Source organism: Furipterus horrens, unplaced genomic scaffold, assembly GCF_987537825.1.
Source record: "Furipterus horrens unplaced genomic scaffold, mFurHor1.1.pri manual_scaffold_3, whole genome shotgun sequence".
Taxonomy (NCBI): domain Eukaryota; kingdom Metazoa; phylum Chordata; class Mammalia; order Chiroptera; family Furipteridae; genus Furipterus; species Furipterus horrens.
Window position 1 is genome coordinate 139,448,056 of NW_028327173.1, and position 20,056 is coordinate 139,468,111.

The following is a 20,056-nucleotide window of genomic DNA, read 5'->3' on the forward strand; positions in this document are numbered from 1 at the left end:
AATCTAGATATTGTTAACCTATTCTGCCACTTCTAATGCCACGGAACAAAATGCAAGTTAGGTGAACTCTCGGGCAAAGAAGAATTGTATATTCATGGGGGAATGATAAAGAAGGTTCTTCCCAGGACCTTTTGTGCAGAATACCTAAGAGGAGGAAAACAATATGAGAAAGAGAAAGTAGAAAGAGGAAGAGGAGAAGGTGAAAAAAAAGAAGAGGAAAGTTGCTTCATTTTCCAGATGTTACCTGGACCTTCATGTCATTACAAGATATAATAATGAACTTTTCAAAAATGAAAGTTAGGTAATTGCAGTGAGGAGTGACTTGGCCTGGTTGGGATAACTTGCAAAATGTCAAATCAAAAGGACGGGAGCTTTTGTGACATTTGCCTCCCTGGAGTTCACAGGCAACAGCAGGACCATTACAGACAGCTCTGACTGTATCTAGCTCCTCATGGATGAACGTGTATTGGGTTACGCATGTGCGGTTCTGCTCCTTCATCTTGTGTGCCATCAAGGCATTGCAATCCCGGGCCATCAGGTCAAGCCTGGAATAGTCTTTGTTGCTCTGAAAGAGAGCCTCAGCTCTGAGCATCTTGTTTCCTCCAACTTCATCTTCACTGAGGATGGTGTCTTCTGGCCAGCCAGATTGTACCACCCCTCTGTTGCTAAGCAGCAGGGTTTCTGTTGTTTGGGTGTCCTCTCCTTCCTTCGCAGCCTCGGCCTTGTCCTGTGAGTCACTGGACCAAAATTCACTGAGTGATTGTTCACTATCCTCCAGGACTGCTGCGGCCATCCGAAGCCCCATCCCCAGGCCCACCCCAAGGCCCAGCAACAGCAACAACATTATGAAAAAGATGTGCACCAGAGTCAGCTTCATTTTGCCTGGAGGAGTGGAAGGAAAAGGAAGGACTGACTTTGAGATGAAACTTGGCTCCAGTAGAGACCTTAGACTCCTTAAACCCTGACAGCATAGCCTTTGGGGTTTCCTCTCCTTTACCCCACATTACCCCATCCCCCTCACGGCACTTCCTGTCCCTCCCCACCACATTCCCTGCTGCTGTGTAATAATGTGTGGATCCTGCAAAACAGGAAGGACCAGGGGAAACAGTTCTGAAATTGGTTCACAAGTTGGGCAACAGTGGCAGAAAGTTAACATTAACTGACTCTTAAACAGAAATTAGTTCCAAGTAACCTCGCAGACTGGCTGAGAAGACAAACAAGTAGTGTCACACTTGCCTTCAGAGAAGTTCTTGTAGATAGCCTTATTCTCAGTGAAGGACTAGAATTACCATAGGAGACCATTTTTATCCCAAATATATTGTTGTTCATTTAAGTCTCTATTACTTTCCTTGCTACCCACTCTTCCCAAAAAAAGATTAAAAGGAGGGGAAAAAGTACAATAGTCCATTCTTGCCCCTAAGCTGAGGCAAGGCAGGGAAGTAAGAGGTGGAGGTGAAAGGGGAGATGCTTAGTGTCACATCTCAGGACCCTTGTCACACCAGATCCCTTTCACTACTAAAGCTCTCTTAGCACTTGGTGTTTTATACTCAGTTTTGTGCTCTTAGGGGAGAATGGAATAAGAATGAAATCAAAACAAACCAAACAATTGACTTGCTGGTGTTCCTCTACTAATAAAGATGCGAATGAAAGCTGAGCAAAGGAGCTAGTATTTTTTTCCTACTAGGCCAGTCACAGTTCCCTATCAAAGAGGCCTTCCCTACTGAAAAAAAAAAAAAAAAAATTGCCATAGTCTGGTGAATAGGCAGAGATATAGCAATATTTGATGTACTGACTTTGAAAATTGTACTATTATTACTTAATATATTTGTCCTTAGAAAATGAACCCTGAATTATGAAGGAGCCAAGGGGCATGCAAACTATTCTCAAACCCCAAATGGTTCCAAATAGAGATTATATGTATGTGTATACATGTGTGTTTAGAGAGAAGGGAAAAAACTATTTTAAAAAGTGGGGAAAAGTTTTTTAACATAATATATCTGGATAAAGGGCATTCAGAAGTTCCTTATTATTGTAATTTTCTTTAAAGCTAAAAATATTTCAAAAAAATTTTTTTTAGTTTTTTTAAAAGAGAAGGAATAGTCCATGTTATTCTCTGGGGCACCCAAAACCACTGTGACTTACCTACTACACACTTAAGTAGCTTCAAAGATTCTTGTTTCCTCTTGTTGAACAAGTTCTTCCCTCCCAGGGTTTCCTTCCCTCTGAGACTTGCCCTGGAGGTTGGTCTTCAGAAAAATGATCATCACTTGTGTTCCATCTGCTCTTAAACCCAGACTTATTCCTCAGCCCACTCTCCTCCCACTCCCCCCACCCAGCACTGAATAAACACACTCACCCATGTCTCCTTTCTGCTCCCACAAATACTTTGAAGTAAGGCTATTTGGGTATTGAGACAGACCCAGACATCCAAGACAGGAAATGTCTCAAGTCTGGGAAATTGCTATTTAATTTTTTCAATAAGTTGATCCACTCCTTAGTTACACCCACTCAAGTACCCTGATCTTATGCATGAATTTTAAACCAAGTCATTTCCTTATATTCTCACTTCCTTAACTCTTTCCTGTCATTTCTGGAATTTCAAGGTTTTTGGCCTTTATTTGGGTCATCTCTCCAAAATGGCTATTTTGGGTGTTGTTTTTTATTAAAGAATATTTGGAGTATATAAGTCAATCATGAATTTTTACATACCTTTCTTATGAAGGCTATCTCAGCTTTTCACTCTCCACTCCCTCTTTCTAACTCTTAGCCAATAACCAGATCCCCATAAGAATATTCAGATATCTACGATCTGATGATTTGGCTCTAGATAAGAGAACATGCAAAGCAGCAGCAGCATTATCAGTCCCCATAGCCTGGGTGAGTAAAACCAGGGAAGTTACAATGTTGATTCTAGTCACTTCTTTCACTAAAAGTGACATCATGAGGTAATACTTTTAAAAGCACTCTGGAAATTATTAAAGCACTATACAAACCCTCTCTAGACATAAACAAGCCCCTTATAGGATGATGTTTTACTTTGTCATTCAAGCAGGAGTTTTCAAATGGTGGTCTGGGAGCCTCTTCTGTGATCTACAAAGTCTACCAAGCTGATCTTTTGCAGTGCTGAAATATATAATTTAAAAACAATAACATTAAAAACAACTATCAATATTGAGCACTTATTTCACGCAAGGCATTTATTGCATTTCACTTTCACAATTTGCTTGTACTATTCCTCTTTGGTGCCATTCTGCCCACTCATTCTGGTGAGGTCTATTTCAAATATGAAGAAGGAATGAAAAATCCTCTCCTGAATCCAGTAGTTGCCTAGAGTCAGCAGGGATAACACATTCAACTACATGAATCACCTGCCTCTTTATAATTGTGGCGGTTTTGTTCCTATTAGGGATTGTTTGAAAGTAACATTTGATTAAATATGAATAAAAAACCTATGTGTCTGTTCTAAGTATAACATTTAGAATGGACAGATTTTTATTTTTGTTTTTCCTCTTATGACTAGATGTTTCTCATCTCTCAAATTTGAGTAATACTTCATAGGGATGTTATTAATATTATATAATATAATGCATACAAAGGATAAATGTATTAGCTATTGTTATTTTTATTGCTATTATATAGCAGTTATTGACACATGCTCATTACTCTATCAATGCCATTTTCCTATTTAGAAATAGCATATACTAAGTACAGCAGCTACCAACATTGCTCATTGTTTCTAGAATAAGTCAACAATGTCCTAGAATTTCAGCAAAGTAATTAAGGCTCATATAGACTGATGTTTCATTTTACAAATAAAGGAAGTGACTCAGAGGGGTTAATATCTCAGATGCCATAGATAAGTAATGGTAATTCTGATAGTAGGACCCCTGACCTTTAACTAAGCAAAATGTATGATGATAGATAGATAAATAGGTAGACAGATAGACAGAAATATGGATAGTAGTCATATAGATACAGAGATATAGAAGAGATACTCTGATTAAAAAATGGACAATTAATCCATTTAAGACTTAGATTCTAAGCATAAGTACTATTTCTCATTGTAAATTAATCTAAAATATGGACTTCTGCTAACAGTCAAGATGGAATAACAGCAACTGGAATTTTCCAGAAACTCCTATAAAAATGAACAAAGTGTATGGAACAACAGATTTTCAAGACTTTGGAAAACAGGCAATGAAGGACAGCAATCACCAAGAGGTGGGAAACAAATCAACTCCCTGGAGTTTCTAGGCCATGTGGCAAGAGAAGGAGAACCTAAGCAGAGTCTGTCTGTCTCCCTAAGTTGAAAAGATAGATTAGCAGTCTAAGCAGGTCAATGCAATTAGAATTCACAGGGAAGAACACAAGAGGGGAAAAGACTACAGAGGAAGAACTCCAGAGATATCACTAAAAATTTTATCAGAATGGCTCATATTAAAAAGCAATTTAAAAAAATAGTGACAATATCAAACATGACAAGGGTGCAGGGAACTGGATCTCTCATACATTACTGTTGGAAATGTAAAATGGTTCAGTCATCTTAGAAAATAGTGCAGACATTTTCAGTTGTTATTAAGAATCATAACAGACTTCTGGCCAGAATGGGTAGAAACAGGGTTTACCTCCTCACACAACCACATCAAAATCATAACTAAATCATAGAACAACCATCACTCAGAACCATGAGAAATTGAGTTGAAGGAAAGTCTGACAACTACAGAATTAAGGAAACCACATCCATCCAGACTGGCAGGAGGGACTGGGGGACAGCTTTCTCCCAGACAGAAAGGCAGCCAGAGCCACAGAGCTGGCAGAGACATGGAACAGCCTGGGCCCACATCAGAAGGAATATTTCAAGAGTGAGGAGTTCCAGCCCCACACCAGGCATTTCACTGGATTGCATATCTGAGACTCCATCAACCTGGCTAACACTGCTTGTCTGGCCCTGGAGATCCTCTGATGCTCTGTCCCACCCAACTTACAGCTGTTAAAGGTGGATTTTCTGTATGAATGGCTGGTCTTACCTCATGCTTTACAACTTCCTAAATTATTTCAAACAAGCAACAGCCAGCCTCATTGAGCCCCTAGCCCCATACCTCTTGCTAAGTGGCCCCAGGCATGGCACTAGCAGAAGTTAGTCTAGATTTACAGCTTAGCTTCAACTGGGAATCTCCAAGCCCAGGACAAGTAGCAGCCATTTCAGATCGCTCTATAGCTCAGTCAGGGTGGCCCTGGGCAAAACGCAGATGAGGGCTGACCTTAGTCTGACCACCCAAGAAACCCCAAGGCCTATTTATCCAGTGGGAAGCTACAGACCACATCAGATTATCACCACCATGGCCCTGCACAGCTAAACCTCCACAGAAGGCAGAGGCTGCTGGTTAGTGATCACAGCCAATCCTTGCAGCTGACTGGCCTTGGTAAATCCCTCCCATTGACCTGCCAACAGCAACCAAGGCTCAACTACAGGAGGAGATCTACTAAGCCCACATAAAGGGTGCACCTTGAGTACCCAGCTTGGGTGATAGAGGAGGCTGTGCCTCTGGACCCTACAGGACACCTACTACATTAGTCCATGCTACCAAAACATGGAGTCAAAGCAGCTCTACCTAATACATAGAAACAAATACAGGGAAGCTGCCAAAAGGAGACAAAGGAACATGGACCAAATGAAAGAACAGATCAAAACTTCAGAAATGTACTAAATGGTAATGAAAAAAAAATACAATAAAGATTAAATTTTTTTAAAAATGTAATCTCCAGAAAAAGAACTAAACAAAATGGAGATAAGCAATCTGTCAGATACAGAGTTCAAAACACTGGTTATAAGGATGCTCAAGGAACTTGGTGAGGACCTCAACTGCATAAAAAAAGATCCAGTCATAAGCGAAGGATATAGTAATTGAAATAATGAATAATTTATAGGGAAAAAACAGCAGAGTGAATGAAGCTGAGAATCAAATCAATGATTTTGAACATAAGGAAGCAAAAAACGACCAATCAGAACAACAAGAAGGAAAAAGAATTTTAAAAAATGAGGATAGTATAAGCAGCCTCTGGGACAACTTTAATCTTTCCAACATTCACATCATAGAGATATCAGAGAGAACAGAAAGAACAAGAAATAAAAAATCTATTTGAAAAAATAATGAAAGAAAACTTCCCTAATTTGGTAAAAGAAATAGACATGCAAGTGCAGAGAGCACAGAGATTCCAAACAACATGGATGCAAAGAGGCCCACTCCAAGACACATCATAATTAAAACGTCAAAGGTTAAAGATAAAGAGAGAATCTTAAAAGCAGCAAGAGAAAAGCAGTTAGTTACATACAGGGAAATCCCATAAAACTGTTAGCTGATTTATGAGAAGAAACTTTGTAGGCTAGAAGGAATTGGCAAGAAATATTCAAAGTCATGAAAAGCAGGGACCTATAGCCAAGATTGCTCGAATCAGAAAAGCTATCATTTAGAATCAGAGGGCAAATAAGTAGCTTCTCAGACAATGAAAAACTAAAGGAGTTCATCAACACCAAACCGTTATTACATGAAGTGTTTAAGGGACTTATTTAAGAAAAAGAAGATCAAAACTATGAATGAAAAAAGGCAAAAAAAAAAAATACAAATCTCTCAACAATTGACTCTAAAAGACAAACTAAACAAACAAGAACAGAGACAGAATCATGAATACAGAGAGCTTTTTGACCGTTGCCTGATGGAAGGAAATGTAGGGGAATGTGTGAAGAGGTGAGGGGATTCAGAGGTACAAATAGGTAGTTACAGAATAGTCATGGGTATGTAAAGTACAGTATAGTAAATAGAGTAGCTAAAGAATTTATACACATGATCCATGAATGAACATGAACAATGGTGTGGGGATTGCCTGAGGATGTGGGCAGTGCTGGGTGGAGGGAGAGAAAATAAAGAAAAATTGGGACAACTGTAATAGCATAATCAATAAAATATAATTTTTAAAAAAGAATCATATCACTTCTTTATTTGTAAAATGAACTTACACAAGCCTGCTACAATCCACAGAACCCAGCCCTTCCTATCTCTGCCAGATCTTTTACTGTTATAATCTTTATATCCCCTCTATAATCACTGCAGTTCCCCTAATTTAAGCTCTTATTTGTTCAGGCCCTCCATATAGCCTTGATTCCATCTGTTCTATGACCCTCTGGTAGAGTTATCACACTACGTCTTGTTCTTTCTAACTCAGTGATGTTGGCAGTTTCTGTAAAGTTGGAGGAGTTTTGTTAATAACTTGTGATCAATAAAACAGACCACAACCACCCCACTAGTCAGGAACTTTCAGAACCAATAAAATCTACCAAGGGAGCCACCCAAAATAATTTCTAACCTATGAATCCCTGCCAAGTTCTCTGTCCTCTCACAACCTATGCCTCTGCTAAGGATGTTGGATAGCATGCTCTATAAAAGTTATAATCATTCATTTTTATGACTCAGTGTAACATTCACTGACTTCTTAGAAATAGGCTTAATAATTATCTTTAGGGACATTTTGTCTAAAAATATTTTGAAATGGATTTATTTATGAGCTGGTTTTGCGTGCCAAAGAAACAACTAAATTTTCCTAAAGTTGTATTATTCTTAGGAATTTTCATAATGTTTCACATTTGAAACTTATCAGATTAAATTAACCCGGACATTTTAAGAGTGTCATATACACATAGTTTTTGTTTGACTCTAATGTTTGACTTAAGGCTCTGCTATAACTCACAGGCCAGAATTTATGTGTGTCTTCAACAAAAGGCAGTCTCACAGTCTCAAGAAAAAGGACTGTACCAGATACTGCAAACTATTAATGCTTTGAAGCATAACTTTGAGTTAAAATCACTTAAACAACTTTCATACCAAACCAAATAATTAAGTCAAGATTTCCAGAACTCTTTTTAATCAAAAAGCAGATAGTTTTATGAAATTTCTAACTCAGGATCTGACAGAACAAGAATTGGTTCTATAGGACTAAATAAACTGAAAAGGAAAATTTGTGGTTATTTGTTAAGAATATTGTTTTAGTTTTCTGTTTTAATGTTAATGTTGTTTTAACAGTCTATTCTAAATATATAAATACAGGATGTTTTTTTCCCTTAAACTTTCTGTAATTCATAACAAATTGCTAGGTTCTGCTTTTTTTAAAACTGGAATAAACATTTCAAAATGATATCTGATTCTCACTGACCCACACACCCCAACCAAGAATTCAGAAACTCTTACCAAGGCTCCTTACTTGTCATCTCAGTATAGTTATTTGCATAGGTTCAGTAATAACTTGTCCTCCTTTTTACCAGGATATAATGGAAAAATCAGTTATGCAACCACAGTCTTGCACAGAATGTCATTTTTGAGAATGATGCTCATTTAATCCATTATAATGTACCAATTCCTACAAAGTCCTCTTAGGAAAACTTGCCTAGGACCTGGCTTATAGCACCCCAGCTTTGCAGGAGGTAAAGAAGATCACTTTCTGGTAGGCCAAAAACTTTGAGAAATTGTGGGGATTTTGAGAAGAAAAGTATTTATCCAGATTTATAGATTCTATGGGTGAAATCAGGTGGAAAGGGTTTATTTGGCTTGGTTTCTCTATACTCAAGATAGCAAATAATAGGGGCTCTAGCATATAATACAAGGTATTCACACCAGCATCATCTGTTAATAATATTCTTCACTGGTTAGTGCAGCTTTTCTTTATATTATGGTTGGTCTCATAACTAGGTTGAGGTTTTTCCTCTACCAAGAGGAAACTATTTGAGTTCTTTTCCATGTGGAATTTGTATTATAATAACCTTAGAGTAAATGTTGTCGGGGAGGGGCATATAGCTCCAGCTTATTGAATCTGCCAGTTAAAATAGCATTTAGTTAGGTTACATCTGATATATGGTCCTGGGAAAACCACTTTATAGAGATAGTCTTGCAAGTGGTTTTTAAATTTATCCTTCTATTGAAGTTTTTATTTTTTTAGGTCAATTATGTATGTTGACTAAATTTACAGATATACTTGTTTATCAAAAAATAAAGAAAAGATCAAGGAACTAGTGTAGATGACCCATGGACATGGACAACAAGGTGGGGATTGACTGTGGGAGTAGGGGGCAGACGGTGGAGCGCAACAGGGAAAAATTAGGACAACTGTAATAGAACAACAATAAAAAAAAGGGGGGAAAAAAAAGAAATCATCCACAAAAGTATTGACACATTTAATTGAGCTTGTAGTCATATTAACTTAGTGTGATTTCCTATAAGGCAATGCGTTGCCTCTGGGAGATGAAAAAAATAAGCACTAACATTTATAAAGTGCTGATTAAGTGCCAGGGAATTGTGTTAAGCACTTTGTTTACATTATTTCATCTCACACTGTGAGGTAACTGATACTCTATCCCCATTTTATAAACATGGAAACAACGCATTAGGAACATTCAATAAAATACCCAAGATCATATAGCTAGTAAATGACAGTGGCAGCATGTAAGCTCAGATCTGTCTAAAACTATTGTCTTGGAAGTTGCAATGTAAACAGGAAAAACTATAGAGATATGGAGACAGACTGTCAGGGGAACCCCAATGAGATTCTTGGCAATCCCTGAGGTACAGAATAGTACTAGACATAAGGAGTGAGAAGAAAAGAACACTAGCAAAGAAATGCCTCTGTGTGTGTGTGTGTGTGTGTGTGTGTGTGTGTGTGTGTGTGTGTCTGCCGGAGGAGGAGATGACCATTTGCAAAATAGCTGACAGATAATAGTAACACAACTTTTAAAAAATGGCCACAAAATACTGAAACAGTGTACTTCACAGAGAAAGGACAAAACTCTCAAACAGTTGTAACTATATATGACATTTCAATCTGAGGTAGACCTCTAGAACTTTTAGTGAAACCACACAATTCAATTGTCAGAAGCCTCTCAAGTCAAAAAAAGATACACAAGCTGAACTGATGACTTAGTCTTTTAATCACCAAAGACACTCCTTACTATTGGGTCTTTATAAGCTACATTTGTTAAATTACAATTAGTTCTCTTGCTTAGACTGAGGTAAGATAACAAAGGCATCCAGGAAGGGCTTCAGGAGGCGAAGGCAGCACAATTACCCAACCCACACTAGGTCCTGTTCTCAACTCACAGGTCCACACTTGATTTTTTTTTTTTTTTTGGTTATTTTTTTTTTTTTATTGATTATATTGTTACAACAGTTCCAATTTTCTCCCCCTTGCTCCCCTCCACCCAGCACCCCCCTCCCCCAGCAATCCACCCCAAGTCCATACCCCTGGTTCATAAAAATTAACTATCCCCCCCCTCTCAAATATTAGGACCCTTTGTAATCTTGTAAAGGACAATGGGCGAAGGTCTCAAGCTCCTCTAGCTGCTTCAAGCTGGACATGGTCGTCGTCCTACCTACCCTCGGGTCCAGAAAACCCTAATAAGAGTGGGAGTGCGGAGGGGAGGGTGGCCTTCCCACATGGGGAAGGATCGTGCAGACTCCAGGTCAGTTGGCTGTCTCCAGTCAACGGCGTGCTTGGTTTAACAGGTTGGTGTCCTTGTTGTGTTCTGGGGGCAACAGATTTGGCGAAAAGGGTTAAAAGACATTATTCACTCCATAACTACTAGATGACAAAAGGCAGGGATTAATTTTTCAATGTTCCATATTAGGAAAAAAAAGGGGAGGCTTCTTTGTAAGAGGGTGTGCTAGGCACATCTTACCTGTCTAAAACCCTTTTGCCCATTATACTTAGTTTGGGCTCAGGTAAATAGTTTAGGTTTTCCCCCTTTCAGACCTCTGGGCCTTTTCTGTCCAAGCCATTAGGATAGAAAAGAGAAACCAGTTTTAAAGTGAAGCCCACAGACCACCCCATTCTTCACCAACCCAGCCATTTAGTTCAGCCAAACCATTGAGTCTCAGGAGGCAGCGCTGCAGAGAGGATTAAGTGAGGCTTATGCGTACAGACAATCACTCAGGTAATGCGATCATAGGCTTATGTCCTTTGAAAACAGAAAACACGTGTTAATTTATGTAACATAACCCACAAACAAGTCTCTAAATCTGTAAGACTGTCTTATTGGGAAGACATCCAGTTGCAAGGCACTTGAAATTCTATTTGCCTGCAACTTGAATATCTTTGATGATATCACAGACATGGTTTAATTTTCAAGTGAAACCATATTTTAAATGAGAAGAAACTTTTAAGATGGTTAGTTGCCCTATTTTATAGTTTACTACTGATCATTGTGATTTTCCTTGAATAATAATTTTTCTCCCTAAGGTTACCCTCCTTGTCTTTAAAGGGACTACATTAAGTCCATTTTTAATTTATCCTGTTCATTTGCATAAACATAACAAGAGCAGCAAATGATCACTTATGATCTTTAGTTCTGCTTTGTTGGAACGTACCCAAGGAATATTTGGGGTGACCCTCAGTCTGTTCTTCAGGGCACAGAAGCTGAGCCACATATCTGGCATTCATCCTTGCCTGTACACACCTGTTTTTTCCAAGTCTTTCTGGTTTTTCATTGTGTCTTAAGGTCCCTTCTAGCCATCTTTCAGGAAAACAACCTTCGTTCCTTCCCTGGAAAGATTGCTGTGGACCGCACAACCAACCATGGTACCAGGCCTTTTATCTCACGGGCTTTTATTACCTTTGAAAGTCATTCCCAGTTCCTCAGGGCTTTTTGGTAACATTCTGAGCCCAAGTATGTTTCCTTTAGGCTTGACATTCCAGTCAAAGACTTGGTCAAAAAAATAATAATAATAATAAAATAAAAATAAAAAGGAACCTCTATTAACAACTGGTCTTATTAGTTCTATGCAAAGAAACTTATGTCATTACTTATTTGTTTAGAATGCCAAACTCTGGAGGGATCAAATAGGGAGAAAAATATACAACGTGAAGGAAAATCTTTGTCCTAATATTCACTGAACTGGCATTTCCATTTTTCATATTTTCATTTTTCCCCCACTAAAAAAAATTTTTTTGTTTGTTTTTCCATTACAGTTGTCTCACTTTTTTACCCCTCTTGCTTCCCTGCACTCTGTCCCTCCCTTCCCCCACATTTAGTCTCCACTCAGTTGCCCATGTCCATGGGTCATTCATTTTTTTTTTTTTACTTGACCCTTCCCCTTCTTACACCCTTCTCTTCCTACCCCCCTCCCCCCTACACACTTGATTTTGTTGTCCAACCTAATTCACAGGATTGACTCACACCAATCAATTCCAAATTAAACTATAAACTTTCAATAAAGAGCTACATTAAAAAAATATGTTCAATCGGAAACAAACCTGCTCCACCTATTCTCTCTCTGACCTAAGTGGGAGACCAAACCATAGAAATGTTTGCTTGATGAGCAGGGCTGGGAGTAATGTTCATTCAGGCCAGGATGAGAGTGGGGAAATATTTCTGACTCAGAATTAAGGTCTGAGTCAGCAGCTTACTCCTGAACAGTGATGGTTTATGAAGAAGCAATTACAAAAATTAGAATTTTTCTTTCTAATATCTAAGTCCTCCAAACTCTTTCTTAAAATATATTAGCATGCTTGTTAGTTTGTATTCTTTCATACTCTGCCTTGCTCCAAGACAGGTTTAAAGGGAGCTTGAAAAACCATCTATAATAAATCATGACATAAATCAAATTAAGGTAAAAAAATAATAATCAGGATACAATTTGATTGATTGTATTTAACATTTGAGAATGTTAAAAATCACTATACTTCCCCATGCCTGCATTTTGATCCCCCAACCTAGAGTCTGTGGGTTCTGAGTGCCCCCCACACACACTTTTTGGTGATAGATTAAGAGTTTGGGTGGCTTGATTTTACAAATGGTGGCTACTATTTACCAAATGCTGAACTGACCTGATTTAATTATCAGTATCAAAATTTCAAGTACTGAGGAAATTTTGCTGTTATACTTGTGAATAACCACAGTTTAATTTTCCCATTTGTATTAATTTTTTTAAAAAACTTATAAGAATGAGATAACCAGGGTTGCCACAAGGGTTGCTATAATTCAAATAAACTTAGTTGTAGCATGTTGTAGTCCTTTTCAGAGTAAATTTATGGTTTTCATTAAGATTTCTGAAATGTTAAAATTAGTCCACATACCTCCATGCTCACATTCTTACATCTAGGAACAATCTTGAAAGAATAGCCAACAACTGCCTCAAACAAAAATAAATAAAGCTTATGTCAAGAAAGTAGATATGGGTGCCACTCAATTTGCAAATCAGATCTTTTTCTGCACAAAAATCATCCCATGGGAGAGCAATTAAGCTGAAATTTCAAGGTAAAGAGACTTACTTTCTCTTCATGAAACTGTGTCTGGTGCTCTGGTCAGGTAATGATGACAGTCAGAGAATCTATATATCAAAGGAGCAGAGATTTTTTTTACATGAGAAACATCACCAGATGAACAAGCCAGTTATATGGGCATGATTCTCCTAAAGGCAGGTTACAGAACCAAGAAAAGGAACCACTCACCAAGGAGAAGATCTGCCTTTTCTACACATTTTGTTGAGATCAGAGACCAAGTTCACTTGGCTCAGCAGGCCCTGGTTCAGAAGTTAGCATTTGGTGAAGCACAAATAAGATTTATTAGCGCACAGTAAGTTATGGTGAAGGAGTGAAGAAAGGGAGGGAAGGATCCCCAAACTAAGCTCTCGCCCACAGCCCAGAGGAGAGCAGTTGAGGTGAGCTCAGGGAAAAGGAAGAATCCTGAACTGTGGGAGATGCCCTTCTGACAGGCTTCCAGGTTCCCATGCTCTTGGCTAGTCTCCTTTTTATGTCCCCCGGTATGCAGTTGCTTTGGTCTAGCTGGCCAACTAGACAGGTGATTGAAATGCTGCCTTCCAAGACGAGCAAGAAAAATAAGAAGAGGAAAAGCCCTTAAAATCTGTAGTAAGACATATTGATAAATAAGACATATGCTATGCAGATCTTACTGAATCAATATGGATCTTCTTAAGTGAGATAATAGTAACGGTGTTATGTAGGAACTGACCTTATTCTTAGAGATGCACACCGATGTATTTAAAAGTGAATTGACATGATGTCTGCAACAACTTACTTTCAAATGGCTCAGGGGGAAAAAAGGAAGTGTGTATGTGGCAAAAGGTTAACAATTAATGACTTAGATGGAAGATATGTATACTAGTGTTCATCACAATATTCTTTCGAATTTTCTCTAGGCTTGAGAATTTTCAAAGTAAAAAGTTGGGACAAAGTAGAGATTAGAAATTTCCAAAAAAGTATATCAAATCCATAGTAAGTACACCAAACTGTAAGAGTGAGGGAACATAGGAGCTCTTTATTTCTTTATATTATCCCATTGTTCTATAGCATTTTAATATGTATTGTTTCATAATCACAAAAGATTTTAATTTAAAATTTTAAATATGTTTATTTAAATCTATATACATTTAAAGGCCACAATTAGGACACGTCCTTCTGCCCCTGTGGCCTCTCTCATTACACCAAACCCAGACCCAGCAAAGCAAGTTTCCCACAAACCACATTTTTCAACAAGTGCTTTCATTCACTTCACTAGCCCCATAATCCTCTCCCTGACAAACACTTTCCTCTTAAACTACTACCCACACAAAACATCCTCCCTCTAAATTGCCTCCTGGAACAAATGACTCCTTTAACCATTGGCTGAACCTCCATGCAGGGCTTCTACCCATAAACCACTCCTTCCCCAAAGTTCCTGGTTAACCCTTCCTCCTTCCATCCTGCCTGAGACACTGCCTCCGACCCTCCCCGGGTGAATTCCTCCTGCTATGCTACTGCTGATTTTTCTGTTGCTAAATGAAATGTTGCCTTCCCTGCTAATAAAGCAGTGAATTGCTTCCACATTTGTCTAGGATCAGTTACAGTTCCTTACTCTTCCTAACCTAGCCAGCCTCTCATCCCCAACTCCCACCCCAGACCGTTCCTCTCCCAGCCTGCAGAGGATCTGCAGAAATGGACATACTTGGATATAAATTATTGCCACATGAAAGTACAGTTAAATATTATACCTTCCTTTTGAATAGCTAGAGTGCTGGGGAACTGTACTATTGTTATTCAGGCTTTTGCAAAGTTCTAATATTCCAAAAGACTTGATTTGAACAAAATTTTAAAGGATGTATGGTCAAAGATTTCCCTGTATAGTTTTGCCAAATATTCATCTAACCTCTGCTTCAACACTTCAAAAACATAATTCAACAACTTCTTTTCTGTGGAGATCTTCCTAATATTGAAATCCATCACCCTGTTCTAGTCCTAACGCTTCAGAGTTGCAGAGAATAAATTTGATTCTCCTTTTACATCAACAATACTTTTAAAATAATATAAGACAGTTCCTCACTATCCTGTTCATCTCTAATGTGCCTCCCAGCTTAACTCCCCTCAGACCTTTCATATTCAGCCTAAACATGCAGTGTGTGTTGACACATTATCCACCCACATCATTCTCTGTAGTTTCAAAGATACAAAGACAAAAGTCCTGAATCTGAGTCCTAGCTTAGCCACTCCTTTGCTTTGTATGATGGTGGAAAAGTCAAGTAACCTTTATCTATGCCTCTCTTTTCATTTGAAAATAAAAATGAGAATAATATTAATGATGCTTAATGGTCTCTATAAACATCAAAACTAAAAAGGATAATGAATGTAAAATCTTTTGTAAACAGTAATGCATTGTATAAATCTACATGCTGTGGTTATGATCTTACTTTACATAAAAGGTCCAGTGTCTTCCTCCCTCTCATCTTCCTCTTCCTCCACTTGGCCTTTTTGGGTAAATTTGGCCACACAGTTCTCAATTCAGCATCAATAGCTCTTTTGTGACAGTGATTACTCCCAGGGGAATCTGTCTATTTATAATATCAGCGGTACAGCCTCATTTTAAAAAATGCTTCAACAGACTTCCGGCCAAGATGGAGGCGTAGACAGACACGCTGTATCTCCCTCCACGACTAAGAAGGAATACAACTACCTAAAAACTAGAAATAACCAGAAGTTCCAGAAAATAAAACTACACAGAAGTCCAGCAAACAAAGATATAAAAAAGAAATATTCATCCAGACAAGTAGGAGGGGCAGAAAGAACACAGAGTGGTGGTGGCGGTGGCAGCGGTGGCAGCAGCAACAGCAGCAGTGGCTGGCAGCAGTGGCAGGCCAGCAGAAAGCGCAGTCACACATTTCTAAAAGTTGGGAGGCACACCTGGGGAGCATTCCCAGCTCCTCACCAGACCTCGCAACTCACGGTCCCAACACCAGGAAAAGTCAAGCCTCATTGCTTCTGACTATGCAGACCAGTGGGGGTTGGGGCGGAGGCAGAAACTGCTGGTCTTTCAGCAGAGTCCACTTGTTTAAAGGGCCCCCATGGTCCTAGAACATCCACAGTCCCACCCACTCTGGGAACAACAGCAGGACAGCATCTAAAGGGATGCCAGTCCAGTGCGGAAGTGGGAGAGGTGCCTGGAAAAGGGGCGAGTGCTGGGCAGGTGGCATTGTTCCTTCTCGGACCCCTCCCCCACATAAAGCGCCACAACGTGGTGAAACAGGTCGCCCTGTACTGATGAATCCCTAAGGCTCTGCCCCTTACAACGCAACAAGAGTGACAGCTCTACCTGGGACATGGAGGCAAACAAACACAGGAGCCTGTCAGAATGAAGAGACAGAGAAGTATGGCCCAAAAGGGGAAATGGATCAAAGTTCCAGTGGGAGAACTAAGTGACGAGGAGATAGCCTCACAGATGAGGAGATAGACAACCTAACAGATACAGAATTCAAAACACTGGTGATAAAGATGCTCACAGGCTTGACAGATATGCTTGAGTACGGCAAACGCATAAGAGAGGAAGTGAAGGCTATGCTAAATGAAACGAAGGAAAATCTACACAAAACCAATGGTAAAGGGAAGGAAACCAGGTTCAAAATAATGATTTGGAACATAAGGAAGAAGTAAACAGTCAACCAGTGCAGAATGAGGAAGCAAGAATTGAAAAAAATGAGGAAAACTTTCCAAATTTTGCGAAGGAGATGGACATACAGGTTTGGGAAGCACAGAGGGTCCTGGGCGAGCTGGATGCAGAGGGACCACACCAGGATGCATCATGATTGAGGTGCCAAAGGTGGAGAAAGATAAAGACAGAGTCCTGGGGGCAGCAAAAGAGAGGCAGAGAGATGCCTACAGGGGGTGCCTATAGGATTATCAGCTGATTTCTCAGAGGACACTTTGCAGACAGGAAGGGACTGGCAAGCAGTATTCAATGTGATGAAAGGCAACCTAACTAGGATTACTCTATCCAGCAAGGCTACCATTTGGAATGGAAGGGCAGATGAAGTGCTTCCCAGACAAGGTAAAGTTAAAGGAGTTCATCATCACCAAGCCATTATTATATGAAATGTCAAAGGGACTTATTTAAGAAAAAGAGGATCAAAACTATGAACATTAAAATGACAACAAACTCACAACTATCAACAACTGAATCTAAAAAATAAAAACAAAATTCAACTAAGCAAACCAGAATAGGAACAAAATCATAGGTATGGGGATCATTTGGAGGGTTATCAACTGGGAGCGGGGAGGGGGAGGAATCAGGGATTAAGAAGCATAATTGGTTGGTACAAAATAGACAGGTGGAAGTTAAGAATAATATAGGAAAGGGTGAAGCCAAAGAACTTATATGCACGACCCATGGACATGAACTAAGGGTGGTGGGATTGCTGGAGGGAAGCAGGGTACTGGGAAGAAGGGAGCAAAGGGGGGAAAAAATGGAACTACTGTAACAACATAATCAATAAAATATACTTAAAAAATAAAAATAAAAATGCTTCAACATAATAGCTACAACTTTTCTTTGTACTAGCCATTTCTACATACTCAATCAGCTTTATAATTGCCTCTTTCCCTTCAGATCTTAAAGCCTGGCCACATTATACAAGTACATCCCAATGTAAGTAGCATTGAGGTGCTGGGAAGGAAGGACCATGTTCCCTCTAATATCCTTGAAGAGTATATACCAGAGTCATTACCCACTGCAGGGACCACTTTGCAGAGCAATTTCTCTAGCTCTACTGTTCTCTTATGGACTGGTAACAAGTCAAAGCTAAGCTCCCAATGTGGACTCATTTCCTTGCATTATCAAGGATTGCTATCACACAACATAGTTGTAACTGTACTTTCAGCAAGTAATAGAGTACTATATCGATATCAATTAAACTTGTCCCATTTAACTTCCATTTTCTCTCCTCCTTCACTTCACACCCAAGTCCTAGTTGGTTCCTTTCCATTTCAAAATGTTTTCCATCAAAAAAATAAAAATAAAAGTCCTTCCCCGTGGCCCCTCTTTCTTCCTCCAGCCACTACTACTTATATAGTAAAAATTTTCAAGAGGATTGTTTGTACAGAAGTCTCTATTTCCTCATCTTTCAAACTCCTTTGCTGGACCCTTCTCTTTATAACTGCATAAGATTTTAATTTAAAATTTTAACTATATATTTATATGTATTTCTAATTTCTACCCCTGGATATCATCCAGACCGTTGCTTTAATGCCACCTATATTCTAATGACTTCCAAATTTACATATCTAGCTTAAATCTCTTCTCATTTATTCCAGACTCATTTGTCCAACTGCATAATCCACATGTCCACTAAACTTAACAGTTGCAAAACCACTCTTCCCTTAAGGGTCTCATCTCAGGACATGGCAACTCCATTCACCTGATATATCAGGCCAAAAATTGAGGAGATATTCTTGATTTCTCTCTTTTTCTCATTCCCTACTTTTAAGTCATGTCTGCTATACCTTCAAAATATCTTCAGAATCTGACTTCTTCTTACAACCTCCATCACTACCCCTGGTCTAAGCCAAAACCAGCCTTCTGCCTGGTCTACTGCAGTGGTCTCCTATTTGATCTTACTTCCATTTTTACCTCATACCGTTGATTTTCTACAAAGTAGCCAGTGAGGCTTCTTTCAAAAAGTCAATAAGTTAAAAATCCTTTCAGTAGACTCCTTTCATGCTGAAAATAAAAACCAAAACTTATCATGACCTACAACAACAGACTACATCTCCAACCTTATCTCCCACCACTATTCCCATTGTTCACTCTATTCTGATAACACTGGTCTCCTTGCTCTTGCCAAACTTTTATGCTAGTTGTGCCTTCTGCTTGAACCCTCTTCCCTAATCATTGCATTACTCACTGCCTCATTAATTCAGGCATCTGTTCAAATGCCAGTTCCTCAAGAAGGCCTCCCTGAGCCAGCCTTTTGAAATAACTTACTCCTTAATTACTTGCTTTTTAATAGCCTTACTGAGATATATTTTATATATCATAAAATTCACCTGTTTCAAGTCAACAATTCAATAATTTTTAATAACTTTACTCACTGTTGAAACCATAATCATAAATCAGCTAGGGAACATTTTCATCCCCCAAATTCCCTTATGCCCATTTACATTAATCTCCATTTCTACCCTGGGCCCCAAAAAACAACTCATCTACTTTTTATCTCTGTAAGTTTGCCTTTTCTGGACATTTCATATAAGTAAAATCATAGACCCTGACTGGTGCAGCTCATTGTGTTGGGCGTTGTCTACAAACCAAAAGGTCACCAGTTCAATTCTTAGTCAGGGCATATGTCTGGGTTGCAGGTCAGGTCCCCAGTTGGGGGCGCACGAGAGACCAATTGATTGATGTTTCTCTGGCATATTGATATTTCTCTTCCTCTCTTCCCCTCTCTCTAAAAATAAATAAATAGAATCATAGGATACATATTCTTTTGTATCTGAGTTATTTTATTTCACATGTTTTTGAGGTTCATCCATGACAAAGCATATGTCAGTAGTTTGTTCCCTTTTGTGCTGAACAGTATTCCATTGTATGAATAACATTTGTCTACTCACTCAGCTGAGCCCTGGCTGGTTTGGCTCAGTGGCTTGAGCGTCGGCCTGCGAGCTAAGTGTCGCTGGTTCGATCTTCCAGTCAGGGCACATCAGAGAAGGAAAACTCTGACTCCAAAAAACCTCCGCTGCCTTGCGGCATACCTCTTCAGGG

The 20,056-nt window shown here is 39.1% G+C and overlaps 1 protein-coding gene across 1 annotated transcript; it reads right to left on the reverse strand.

Moving 5' to 3' along the window:
• Nucleotides 1–226: 226 nt before the first annotated feature.
• On the reverse strand, nucleotides 227–877 carry RNASE10 (ribonuclease A family member 10 (inactive)). The gene has a single exon (XM_090271916.1). The coding sequence runs from the start codon at nucleotides 875–877 to the stop codon at nucleotides 227–229; it is 651 nt and encodes a 216-aa protein (XP_090128042.1).
• Between the last annotated feature and the right edge of the window lie 19,179 nt (nucleotides 878–20,056).